Here is a 12691-nt window from a genome sequence, read left to right on the forward strand (position 1 = left end):
AATAAGTAAGGAAATACAAAATGATTTAACTATGGGAAGATGGGGAGGTGTTTCGTGCCATAATATTATTCTAACATATATTTCTAATACATAAATGACAGCAAGAAGGCTTCAAGAAAATTATCATTTCTGTGTCCAAGCATACCTTCAAGAAAAGGGTATTCGGTATTTTAATAAATATGTTCTACAACATAAGAATGAGGTATTTTCAATAAAAGATTGGCATTATGCTGATGTTGATAAACCGACAACTTTAGATTTAATTAGAATGTTAAATAATGAAAAAATTATAAGGTTAAGAAAAGGTAAGGCTCTTTTAGAAATTCAAAAGAAATTTTATTGGTTTCCTGTTGTAAAAAATTATTTTGGATACAGGAATAACAAGAAATCCTGATGAATATATGTATAATATTCTATGGGGTGTAAACGATTCAAGTATAGTAAGGGATGAGGAAGGAGTTGAAGAAGAGAGGGAAGAGGAGGAAAAGGAGAAGGAGGAGAGGGAGAGGGAGGAAAGAGAGAGAATAAATAAATATTATAGTATGGAAACCAGTGAGATTCAAAAAGAATAGAGGTATTACAGAAAATAACTCAACCCACCAGGAAGGAATACAAAGAATTAACAAGTCTATTTGCAATACTTTCAACAAAACTATTAGCATCGTCAAGCTATTCATTTTAATTCAAGTTTTTTCTTAAATAAATGGAGGAGAGAGTGAAGGCATTTCTAAGGATTCTTTATGTTTTAAAAATTAAGATTCAAATGTGCATGTTGGAAACTAAAAAGGTTTTTGCACTCTGCAGAAATTTTTCTCATAAATAAATGAGTTATTGTCTCAAATGTAAAAAGAAAACTAATACTAAAAATATTTCATATATTAAAAGTAAAAATAACAGGGTTATACAAAAAGGTATATGTTCGGTGTGTGGTTCAAAAAAAAATCAATTTATCTCCAAACACAAACTCGGAGGAGATATACAAAAGTTTTTATCAGGAAGTAAATTTACAACTACTGGAATACCAGGGGAATTACATCTTCCAGGTTATTCTTTCTTTGGTCCAGGCACAAACTTGGATAAAAGATTAGATGAGGCAGACAATCCTAAATCCTGGAGTAAACCAATCAATAGAGTTGATGAAGTGTGCATGAGACACGATATTGATTATGGGAATACCACAACGTTGGAAGAAAAGCATGAAGCCGATAGAGAAATGTTGTATAATTTGTCTCTGATACAAAATCCAACCTTGAGAGAAAAAGTTGATAGGTTCATCGTGAAGAAGATGATTAGTGCTAAATTGAAACTTGGACTTGGAAATTCAAAAACTTATAGGCTCTAATGATGCCATTAAGACTGAAGAGCAATTAGCTGATGAATTACATAAACCAATATTCACAAAGTTTCAGAGAAGGAAAGTTTATTCCAAGGAAGTTGATTATATCTGGTCTGCTGATTTGATTGAACTCAATAATGATAAGGGGTACAAGTATGCTTTAACCGTTATTGATTTGAGGAGTAGATATGCGTGGGTTGTCCCTTTAAAAAACAAAACAGGTAATACTCTTATGTTAGCTTTTCAACAGATATTTAATAAAAGTAAGAGAAAACCTAAGAAATTGTGGACTGATGAGGGTAGAGAGTTTTATAACAAGACATTTATGAATTTTCTAAAAAATAACAGTATTACATTATACAGTACCTTTAATGAAGGGAAGGCAGTTGTTGTTGAACGTTTTAATCGTACCTTAAAAGAGAGACTATATAAAAAATTCACACAACTCGGTTCACAACAATGGTCATCTTTTATTCAGGATATTGTGGATAAGTATAATGACACGATTCACACATCAACGAATATGAAGCCATCAGAAACATTTACAAAATTAAAATATGAAAAAGAGATTAATGTCAGAAAACCTAAGTTCAAAGTTGGTGATATCGTAAGAATATATAGTTGGAAATCTCATTTTGAAAAGGGTTTTACTGAACGATGGACGAAAGAACTTTTTAAAATTGTTGATGTAATAGATACAGTTCCTTGGACTTATAAAATATATGATTTGGAAGGGGAAGAGATTTTAGGTTCATTTTATTCACAGGAATTACAAAAGACAAAACTAAGCAGATAATACACCTTTGTGGACACTAGAGGGACAAGTCCGAGGTGTATTACAGTATATAATGTGTGTCAAGGGGGACGTTCTTAGATCTGTGAACCCCAAACACAGAATCCTCAACTGAATAGTCAAGGTTTAACTTTTGTTTGTGTGTGTGTGTGTGTGTGTGTAATGGGAGCAATAGGTTGGCGCTTCACTCCCTCCTACTATACACCGTTGTGGACACTCGAGGGCCAAGTCCGAGGTGTATAACAGTATATAATGTGTGTCAAGGGGGACGTTCTTAGATCTGTGAACCCCAAACACAGAATCCTCAACTGAATAGTCAAGGCTTAACTTTTGTTTGTTGATGTGTATGTGTGTGTGTCCCAACCCTCACATTCAAAATCTCAACCCCAACCCTCACATTCAAAATCTCAACCCCAACTCAATCCTCGCCCAACACAATGTCTTTTTCAAAATGAGATTTCCACCTATATATATATATATTTTTTTTTTTACGTTTTTTTTTTCTTCTTCCAATTCTGTCTTTTAAAGCTTTCAGGTTTGATGACGTAGAAAGGGGGAGTAAGCCTGCACTTTCTTCCCAGAACGAACAATGTATATTTTTTGTTTTTTTCTCTTCTTCCAATTCTGTCTTTTAAGGCTTTCAGGTTTGATGACGTAAAAAGGGGGAGTAAGCCTGCACTTTCTTCCCAGAACTTTCTTGATCTTGCTCCCATCAAGCACCATCCGACAAAGAACTACATCGATAGGTTTAGATCCCAAAGAGTGATAGCAACTCCAAAAGTCTCCAAAATATAAATAAATAAAATAATAATAATAATAAATAAATAAATAAATAAATAAAAGCCCCCAAAAAAGTTTCAAGTGTCCAACATAAACCCAACTTTCCAAGTCTTCAAGGTATAACCACATTCCCGTTGAGTTTCCAAGATATGTATCACATTGTGAGTTATCAATCCAGAACCCACATTTCAAGTATTCAAAGTAAAACCAACTTACAAAGTCTCTTAAGGATAACTCATTTACTGATTTTTTCAAAATTTGTGAGTCTCCAAGGTAGGACCCATATTTAGAACCATCTTGGCAGAACCCTTTTCCTGAGTCTCCAAGGTAGTTATTTAAACCATCAAGGCAGAACTCATTTACTGATTTTTTCAAAATTTGTGAGTCTCCAAGGTAGGCCCCATATTTAGAACCATCTTGGCAGAACCCTTTTCCTGAGTCTCCAAGGTAGTTATTTAAACCATCAAGGCAGAACTCATTTACTGATTTTTTCAAAATTTGTGAGTCTCCAAGGTAGGCCCCATATTTAGAACCATCTTGGCAGAACCCTTTTCCTGAGTCTCCAAGGTAGTTATTTAAACCATCAAGGCAGAACTCATTTCTTGATTTTTTCAAAATTTGTGAGTCTCCAAGGTAAAACTTGTATTCTGGCTCATCAAGGTATAACTTGTTCAGTGGGTATTGTCTTGATAACTCACAATGAGTACTATTGCTGTAAAACTCTTTTTCAGGATTTTGCTGGTCTCCAAGGTATAACTCTTTGGTTGGGTCATCAAGGATGAACTCGTTCTGTGGGTCTTGGTCGCTCATAAGGTCTTCAACCAAGCCAACAATTTCGCCCCAAGTTGTAGCAAAAGCAGTATTTTCATTTCGTATTTCAGACACAATTTCCTGTGAGAGAAAATAATAATGTATTAATTAAGTTATTTAATTATTAAATGAGTATGCTTCAATCAAAGTTTGAAAATAGGAAAATAAAAAATCTTACCTCAATAGATAAGAGGTTTGAATCCAGTTCATCAACTTGAAGGTTTAGTTCCATACAAGACAGAGAGTTCCAAGGACCACCAAAGTCATCCCACTCAAGGTCTTCAACCAAGCCAACAATTTCCCCCCAAGTTGTAGCAAAAGCAGTATTTTCATTTCGTATTTCAGACACAATTTCCTGTGAGAGAAAATAATAATGTATTAATTAAGTTATTTAATTATTAAATGAGTATGCTTCAATCAAAGTTTGAAAATAGGAAAATAAAAAATCTTACCTCAATAGATAAGAGGTTTGAATCCAGTTCATCAACTTGAAGGTTTAGTTCCATAGAAGACAGACAGTTCGAGACAAGCACACAGAATACCATTGCCAGCAAAAACAAATGTTTAAAATGGAGCCTGGGTTTGAAGCTTTTATAGAGAAAGACTGGTGGGTGTGGTTTCCTTTGGAAATTCCCTGGGCAAGCCTAGGCAAGCCTTCATTGGGAAATTTTTCAAAACCATAACATCCTGTAATTTTCTAGTGATTTCTTTGTGAGTCAGAGATGAACTGGAAATGATGTAAGAGTGGGCGGGGCTTAGCAAAAGTAGGCGGAGCTTAGGAAAAGTGGGCGTGGCTTAGAAAAAATACCTTATGAAAAGTGGGCGGAGCTTACCAAAAGTGGGCGGGGCTTAGGAAAAGTGGGCGTGGCTTAGAAAAAATACCTCATGAAAAGTGGGCGGAGCTTAGCAAAAGTGGGCAGGGCTTAGGAAAAGTGGGCGTGGCTTAGAAAAAATACCTTATGAAAAGTGGGCGGAGCTTAGCAAAAGTGGGCGGGGCTTAGCAAAAGTGGGCGGGGCTTAAAGAAAAGTGGGCGGGGCTTATTGAATGCCTTGTGGAAAGTGGGCGGGGCTTAACAAAAGTGGGCGGGGCTTAAAGAAAAGTGGGCGGGGCTTAACAAAAAATAACCTGTGGCTCAGGAGGTGGTCAAACAAGAGCATTAAGAGAAGTTTATCATTTCGTAATGGCACAAATGGGGTATCTTAAAAAATATAAAGATTCAAATGTTTTGTTTGTCAATATTTTAGATGGGGATTATTGTGCAAAGAAAATTAAACTATTGAAGGAATTTGAGAATGAACAAATCTTTATAGGTTCAATGAGTGAGCTGTTCAACCCCCAGGTGTTCAATTCAATGAGGTTCAACCTCCAAGTTAAAAGGGGAGACAAATAAATATACCTTGGGATAAAAAGGGGATTTATTTTTAGGGAAAAAAATATGAATCGCTGAAAATCCCCCATTCATTTACATGGGGAAAAGTGAGCCAGAATCAGTATTCTTACCCTACTTATATATATATATATATATGTATATGTATGTATATATATATATATATGTATATATATATATATATATATATATATATATATATATATATATATATATATATATATATATATATATATATATATATATATATATATATATATGTATATGAATATATATGTATATATATATATATATATATATATATATATATATATATATATATATATATATATATATATATATATATATATATATATATATATATATTGTTGTGGTTGACGAAATTCGCAAACCACCATTCAGGTCCCTTAGGTGAGATATCTCGGTAAGTATATGTGTAGTTAGGCCCAAACCCATTGTTTAGAGGGAATAAATGTCATTCATGCGGGCTGCGACCCTTCTAGATAGCCGTTTTTCTTTTACTATCTTTATTTTGGACCAGCCGCCATTACTACCACCACCAACCACGTCTCAACAGCCATCACACAACAACCACTAACCGCAACGCCGCTTCACAACAACAGCCACGACCTTTACCGTCACAACTCGCCCTCGCAACCATCGCATCACCGTCATTCCCACGCCGCTTGTGGGCACCGATACTGGACTCGTGCAGGGCGCGCACCGAGCAGGGGTGCAAAAGCGCCGGCCTTTCCGAAGAAAACGGATCAAAAATGACTCACGCCCACTTCTGTTCCGTCCTATCGGCGAGCGTGGGGCGATTTGGCCCCGCCTCCAGGTGCGTTGGAGTAATATCGCTATATGCAAATTCATGGATCAAAAAGCATTCATGCCCACTTTTCCTCGGTCCAATGGGGAGCCAGTTAGAGGTGAAGGGTCGGAGGTAAAGGGTCGAAGGTGAAGGAGCGAGGCCACGGGGCATATAAGGGGCTGCGTTCGTCAGTCAAGGAGTGAAGAGTTGGCAGTCGGTGGAGTTGGGAAGAAGAAGCAGTAGTAGTCAGTCGAGTGAAGAGTTCGGAGTCAGTGAAGAGTTGGGACGAGTCAAGAGAGGAGTCGGAGAAGGCGGTTGGACGGAGCTGTGGAGAGGTGGCGGCGGCGAAGGCGGTCGAGGGGGTGCTCGTGTCGGAGTCGGGGAGCTGCGGAGGGAGAGGCCGGCGGCGCGACCGAGGTCGTGGTGGAGACGCTCGTCGCGGGACCCGAGACAGGGAGATATCCTCCTTCCCCCGAGCATCAACAACCCCCCTCCTGTTTCCCCCCGCGCTGAGATAGTGCGAGAAGGGGGCCCCGTTCCCACCCCCTACCAGACACTGTCCGCGAGGCCCGCGGAGTCGGGGTGCCACCGCCATCTTGCGGCTCATCATCAGACGGGTAGGCCCGACGCGGTCTCGGCCCCAGGCCCGCCTACCCCCCTCATCCTTGAGGGTGGTCCTTTTCTTTTGCTTTGAGTATATGTGTTGTCAGCGCCGTCTGTGAAGTAAAACTGTATAAGTGTTGCCGTGTGCTCGGTAGTCGGTTAGATCTGCATTGTTGCATTTGCTTTTTGTGCATTATTGTGTTTCTGCTTCTTTTACATTTGCTTTTGGTGTAATTGTATATGTGTGCTTTCCGTTCATCGTGAAATAAATGTGCTTTATGTTGAACTGTTTTCCCGTTTCGCTTCGTCTTTTCCTCTATTGAATCTCCATCTTACTTCACGTAAAGGGTTGGTCGTGGGCTAAAACGCCCGATAATTAATCGAACCGTCGAGGCCGACGATAACACCGCTCGGTTATCCCGATAGTACGGAACGGGTCGCTTATAGTGGCCCGTGTCCGAAGTCGACCTGCGGCGAGGTGCGATCGCCCTCTCTACCCTCCGTGTGGGTACTTAGGTAGGTCGAATTTGGCGAGCAACCCTATCCCACGCGGGGGGCCGATTGGCACGATCGTGGTGAGGCCGAAAGGTCCACCCATGACTAGTTCCCGGCGTTAGTCCGAGAGGGTCACGACTGGATTGTCCGACCGGTGGGCGACGTGCACGAATCCGCAACAATATATATATATATATATATATATATATATATATATATATATATATATATATATATATATATATATATATGTATATACATATGTATATGTGTATATATATATATGTGTGTATATATATATATATGTGTGTATATACATATGTATATGTATATATGAATATATATATATATATATATATATATATATATATATATATATATATATATATATATATATATATATATATATATATATATATATATATATATATATATATATATATATATTTATATATATATATATATATATATATATATATATATATATATATATATATATATATATATATATATATATATATATATGTATATATGTCGATGACTGGGTGGTTGGGATTGTACAATTTTAAAGAAGAAGAGGCAAGCAAAATAAACATCAAATCATGTCATTGTGATGGGCTGCTCTGCTCTGTTTTTGTTGTTTGTTTTTACTTGCACAGGATCTGGTGTTGTTTGCGTGTGGGTGAGCATGTTTGTGTTCACTTGTTGTTTTTGTGTTTCCGGGGCGCAAACGTGGCTGGGTTCTTGTCTGGGTTGGATGTGATGAGGTGTGGGTTGTGTACATGACTGGTTTCTTGTCTGGGTTGGATGTGATGAGGTGTGGGTTGTGTACATGACTGGTTTCTTGTCTGGGTTGGATGTGATGAGGTGTGGGTTGTGTATATGACTGGTTTCTTGTCTGGGTTGGACGTGATGCAGTGTGGGTTGTGTACATGGCTGGTTTCTTGTCTGGGGTGGATGTGATGCAGTGTGGGTTGTGTACATGGCTGGTTTCTTGTCTGGGTTGGATGTGATGAGGTGTGGGTTGTGTACATGGCTGGTTTCTTGTCTGAATTGGACGTGATGCAGTGTGGGTTGTGTACATGGCTGGTTTCTTGTATGGGTTGGACGTGATGCAGTGTGGATTGTGTACATGGCTGGTTTCTTGTCTGCGTTTGACGTGATGAGGTGTGGGTTGTGTACATGGCTGGTTTTTTGTCTGAGTTGGACGTGATGCAGTGTGGGTTGTATACATGGCTGGTTTCTTGTCTCGGGTGGACGTGATGATGTGTGGGTTGTGTACATGGCTGGTTTCTTGTCTGGGTTGGACGTGATGAGGTGTAGGTTGTGTACATGGCTGGATTCTTGTCTGGGTTTGACGTGATGAGGTGTGAGTTGTGTACATGGCTGGTTTCTTGTATGGGTTGGACGTGATGCAGTGTGGGTTGTATACATGGCTGGTTTGTTGTCTCGGGTGGACGTGATGAGGTGTGGGTTGTATACATGGCTGGTTTCTTGTCTTGGTTGGACGTGATGCGGTGTGGGTTGTTTACATGGCTGGTTTCTTGTCTCGGGTGGACGTGATGAGGTGTGGGTTGTTTACATGGCTGGTTTCTTGTCTCGGGTGGACGTGATGAGGTGTGGGTTGTATACATGGCTGGTTTCTTGTCTTGGTTGGACGTGATGCGGTGTGGGTTGTATACATGGCTGGTTTCTTGTCTCGGGTGGACGTGATGAGGTGTGGGTTGTTTACATGGCTGGTTTCTTGTCTCGGGTGGACGTGATGAGGTGTGGGTTGTATACATGGCTGGTTTCTTGTATGGGTTGGACGTGATGCGGTGTGGGTTGTATACATGGCTGGTTTCTTGTCTCGGGTGGACGTGATGATGTGTGGGTTGTGTACATGGCTGGTTTCTTGTCTGGGATGGACGTGATGAGGTTTGGGTTTGGTGATTGTTGAAGTTCCCATTGGGTGTTGCACACACGTGGATGTGGTTTTTGAAATTGAGTGTTTGTTTCTCACTTATCCAGCTGTTGGACCTACCAGGTCTCAAAGTGTGTGTGTGTGTGTGTGTGTGTGTGTGTGTGTGTGTGTGTGTGTGTGTGTGTGTGTGTGTGTGTGTGTGTGTGTGTGTGTGTGTGTGTGTGTGTGTGTGTGCGTGCGTGCGTGCGTGCGTGCGTGCGTGCGTGCGCGCGCGAGCGAGTCCACACAGCAAATCGACCCATGAGGGGTGGGAAGCACACTTTAATCAACTATGTTGTGTTGGTTTACTTAACAACCCCTTTGTCAGTGGAGTTAGATGTACCATGAAGCTCCAACACCAACTGAAGTACCCATCGCTTATTGTATTTATATTGCTTCATTCATCAGCTGTGATATTAAACTGGAAAGATATCTGATGGTTGCCATGTGGCGTCTGGGATTAAAGTTGCCTCATGTATTCTTGCGAATAACACCGGTTCCCCATGTGTGGTGTGTCAGTGGCTCATCAACTGGATTGATGATGTACAATGATCAAATTATTGAAGAAATTGACAGCAGGAGATATCGCCCTGATAAATCCAATGGGAGAATAGTTCAGAATGGATCACCTACAGATATGCGTAAGTGGTTCCACTTTTGCAATTATTTATATATTAGATGCTGGCAGTGTGTATTGTATATGCTGCTCCTCTCATTTAAAAAACCCCACAGATTTATTTCTATTCTCAAGTGAAAATACTATGTTTACCAAAGCATTTGTGTTTTCTTGACGTTTACAGAGGCTGAGGGTCGTTGGGCATTCAGGTTGGAAAATCATCAAGCTTCGTTTAAGAACCCACGTCAAGAATGTTGGAACTGGTATTCGCACGATTACTCTCCCTGGCTCCAGTTTTGGAATTCTCCGTGCCCTTGCACCTGGGAACAGGGACTCTCTGATCCTCGTTTTGTGTCTGGAAGTACCATACACCAGTTTGGATTCCATGAACCTAATGTTCCAGGTGGGAGCTTGCACATCCAATGTCTGTGGGATATCGACATTTGATTAAACAAGCAAAGCAAAGACATGACTGTGCAATCGCTCAAATAGAAAGAATTGTATTCTTTATTGAGATCTGGATTCCAACAGCTTGGGAATGTGAACTCAAAAATCGGTTTAAAATGCTGTAACCTCGGTTTTCATTCTGCTCTCCATACACACAGTTGTAAAGCATTATATTGTTTTGATAAAAGGTTACAGGGCCTTTCGTTGTTTCGAAGATGGTGTGTATACAAAGGTTGAATGTAAATCTATAAAACGACAAACAAATTGCACAAATTCCCTCATTATTGACCACAACGGTTTATATTATAGTGTATATATTGTATTAATCAGCAAAACTTGCCGATCTTCATTGACCCTTCGGAGTATGTTATGGCATCTCTAAAATAAGCCGGCTGTTCCTTCTGCAAGTATTAACTGGTGGATGGTGAAGCTCCCTTTGTGCTTTTCAAAAATGTTGGCTATTATGTGCCAGTACCCTGTCTTCATTCAAAATTCCTTCCCAAATACACAGCATCAGCTGCTTAGCCGTGCTTTGATAATGATGCAACCAGAAGCCTGAACGAATACCACACTGCTGATAAAATGTGAATTTGATATCATGGAATTGCATTTAACTTTTCATATAATTTTTTTTTGTCCCAGTGATGACGAAACCATGTCAGTGCCCTGTATTTTACATTGTCCCTGGTTTACATAAACAAACTTTCAATTTCTCTTGAAAACTCTCTTTATATTTCACTGATTCAAATGCACTTTATGGGAAATACTTTCTCCTCCTAGCGACATGACATGGCAGTTGCAATCCTCACATATAATCAAGAGTGGTCACTAGCGACATGACATGGCAGTTGCAATCCTCACATATAATCAAGAGTGGTCAAATATAGCTGGATCAGTTAAGTGTAGACGTTAGATTATAATGAATTTCTATTCACAGGAACACGATGGATATTGCAAAGCCAATGGTCCAACTGGAGGGGAAGTGGAATACGATGCTATTATAACCGCTGGGGAAGCATTTTAACTGGAAGGATTGAAAGGTTCTTACCCACTCCTTGGAATCAACCTTTCCAATGGATTTGGAACAGCAGGACAGGTTGGATCAGAACCTTCATCAGTAATCAAAGGGAACATTGGTTGATGGAACAACGAGAAAAGTATTACGGTAAGTGCTCATTGTTTTGTGGGATCAAATTATCTCTCACATGATCGTACCACAATTTTTATTCTGGAATCATTTTCAACATGTTTTTCTTTTATCTTTCCATGCTATTTAGTTAATATAATTAAAGCTAAGGATAAAACTGAAAGGTGGTTTTGTTGTATCTCCAGAATATTGTTTTGTAATTTACAGGCGCTGCCCGATGTCCCAAAACGGGGATGGCAGGATCAAACTAACTAATTTACAGGCATTCATCTTTATGTAACTTATTAGCCCCCGTTGGACTTTGTCCGAAACTGTGGCTTCTGGATTGGGTCTTGTCCGTCTGTCTGTCTGTCCATGCGTTCGTCCGCCGCCATATCTCGTACATATTTGGACCAATTTTGTTCAAACTTGGTACAATGACAACAAGTGATGGTATACAAATGCATATTATTTTGTTTTGCGATTTGTTCAAAGATGGCCGACTGGCGGCCATTTTATTTGTAAAAACCAGATGTTGAACACATCCTCAACCATTTATCGTTCATGCATTTTACTGTTCAAACTTGGCACACATTTAAGGAATGATGGCTTACATACCTGTATCATTTTGTTTTGAGATCAGATCCAAGATGGCTGACTGGAAGCCATTTTGTTACTTAAACGTGTCCCCAACGATTTCTCAGACATGCATGGTCCGATTTTGTTCAAACTTGGCACAATCACAGTAAATGATGGCATACACATGCTCCACACTTTACTTTGTGATCTGAACAAAGATAGCCTTCTGGTAGACTGGTGGCCATTTTAGTTGTAAAAAAAAAAAACAGTATTGAACACGTCCTCAGACATTTATTTACTGATCTTGTTCTATTTTTTTCATACCTGTCACCATGAAACATCTTTAATGAATATTTAAAAAAAATTCTGATTACTATTTTCAATTTCACCCCAAACACCTTTAAGTACAGTTCACAAAAACTGATCAGACAGCATTTTCAACTGAACGACAATTTTCTATTGTCCACAATTGTAGAATTTCTTATGTACATTAATAAATATTATTAAATGTTATACTGTTTGTGTAATTCAGCACATCTCCCCCAAAATATATGAACATTGAATCCCTTCTGTGCAAAATTTACATTCCAATCAAAAACATCATACATGTCACGTGACCACCTATATTACATAATATAACTATGTGACCACATCATTAATATTAATGACCAAATAACCCAATCTTATGCAATCTTCAATGTTACATGACCGCTCAAGTCAGTTGCGCATACATATACATCTTGTAAATTTGGGCGAGCCCTTTAACTCAGAACAGCAAAATTAATAAAACCAGTGACTCTGACATTTTATGTCATTTTCTCCTTGTTTTTATAATTTTTATTTTTTAATAATGTTTATCTTATTATGCAATTATCGTGATTGTTATTATTACTTTTGTAATTGTAGGCAGCCTTGGAAACAAGCCGGTAGGCGACATGGGCGGTCGCTATATAATTCCATACTCG

General features: G+C 39.1%; 1 protein-coding gene across 7 annotated transcripts in view; it reads left to right on the forward strand.

Moving 5' to 3' along the window:
* The window catches only part of LOC147007731 (uncharacterized), a 218407-nt gene that overhangs the window by 155414 nt on the left and 50302 nt on the right, over window positions 1-12691 (forward strand). For all 7 annotated transcript variants that reach the window (XM_085866511.1, XM_085866515.1, XM_085866513.1 and 4 more), the window contains 3 exons: window positions 9478-9599; window positions 9759-9977; window positions 10959-11186. In XM_085866511.1, the coding sequence (XP_085722637.1) occupies window positions 9478-9599; window positions 9759-9977; window positions 10959-11186 (569 nt within the window). The remainder of the gene's footprint in view (window positions 1-9477; window positions 9600-9758; window positions 9978-10958; window positions 11187-12691) is intronic.

Source organism: Eptatretus burgeri, unplaced genomic scaffold, assembly GCF_056783735.1.
Source record: "Eptatretus burgeri isolate ZD-2024b unplaced genomic scaffold, Ebu_testis_v1 Ebu_testis_scaffold_34, whole genome shotgun sequence".
Classification (NCBI taxonomy): Eukaryota; Metazoa; Chordata; class Myxini; order Myxiniformes; family Myxinidae; genus Eptatretus; species Eptatretus burgeri.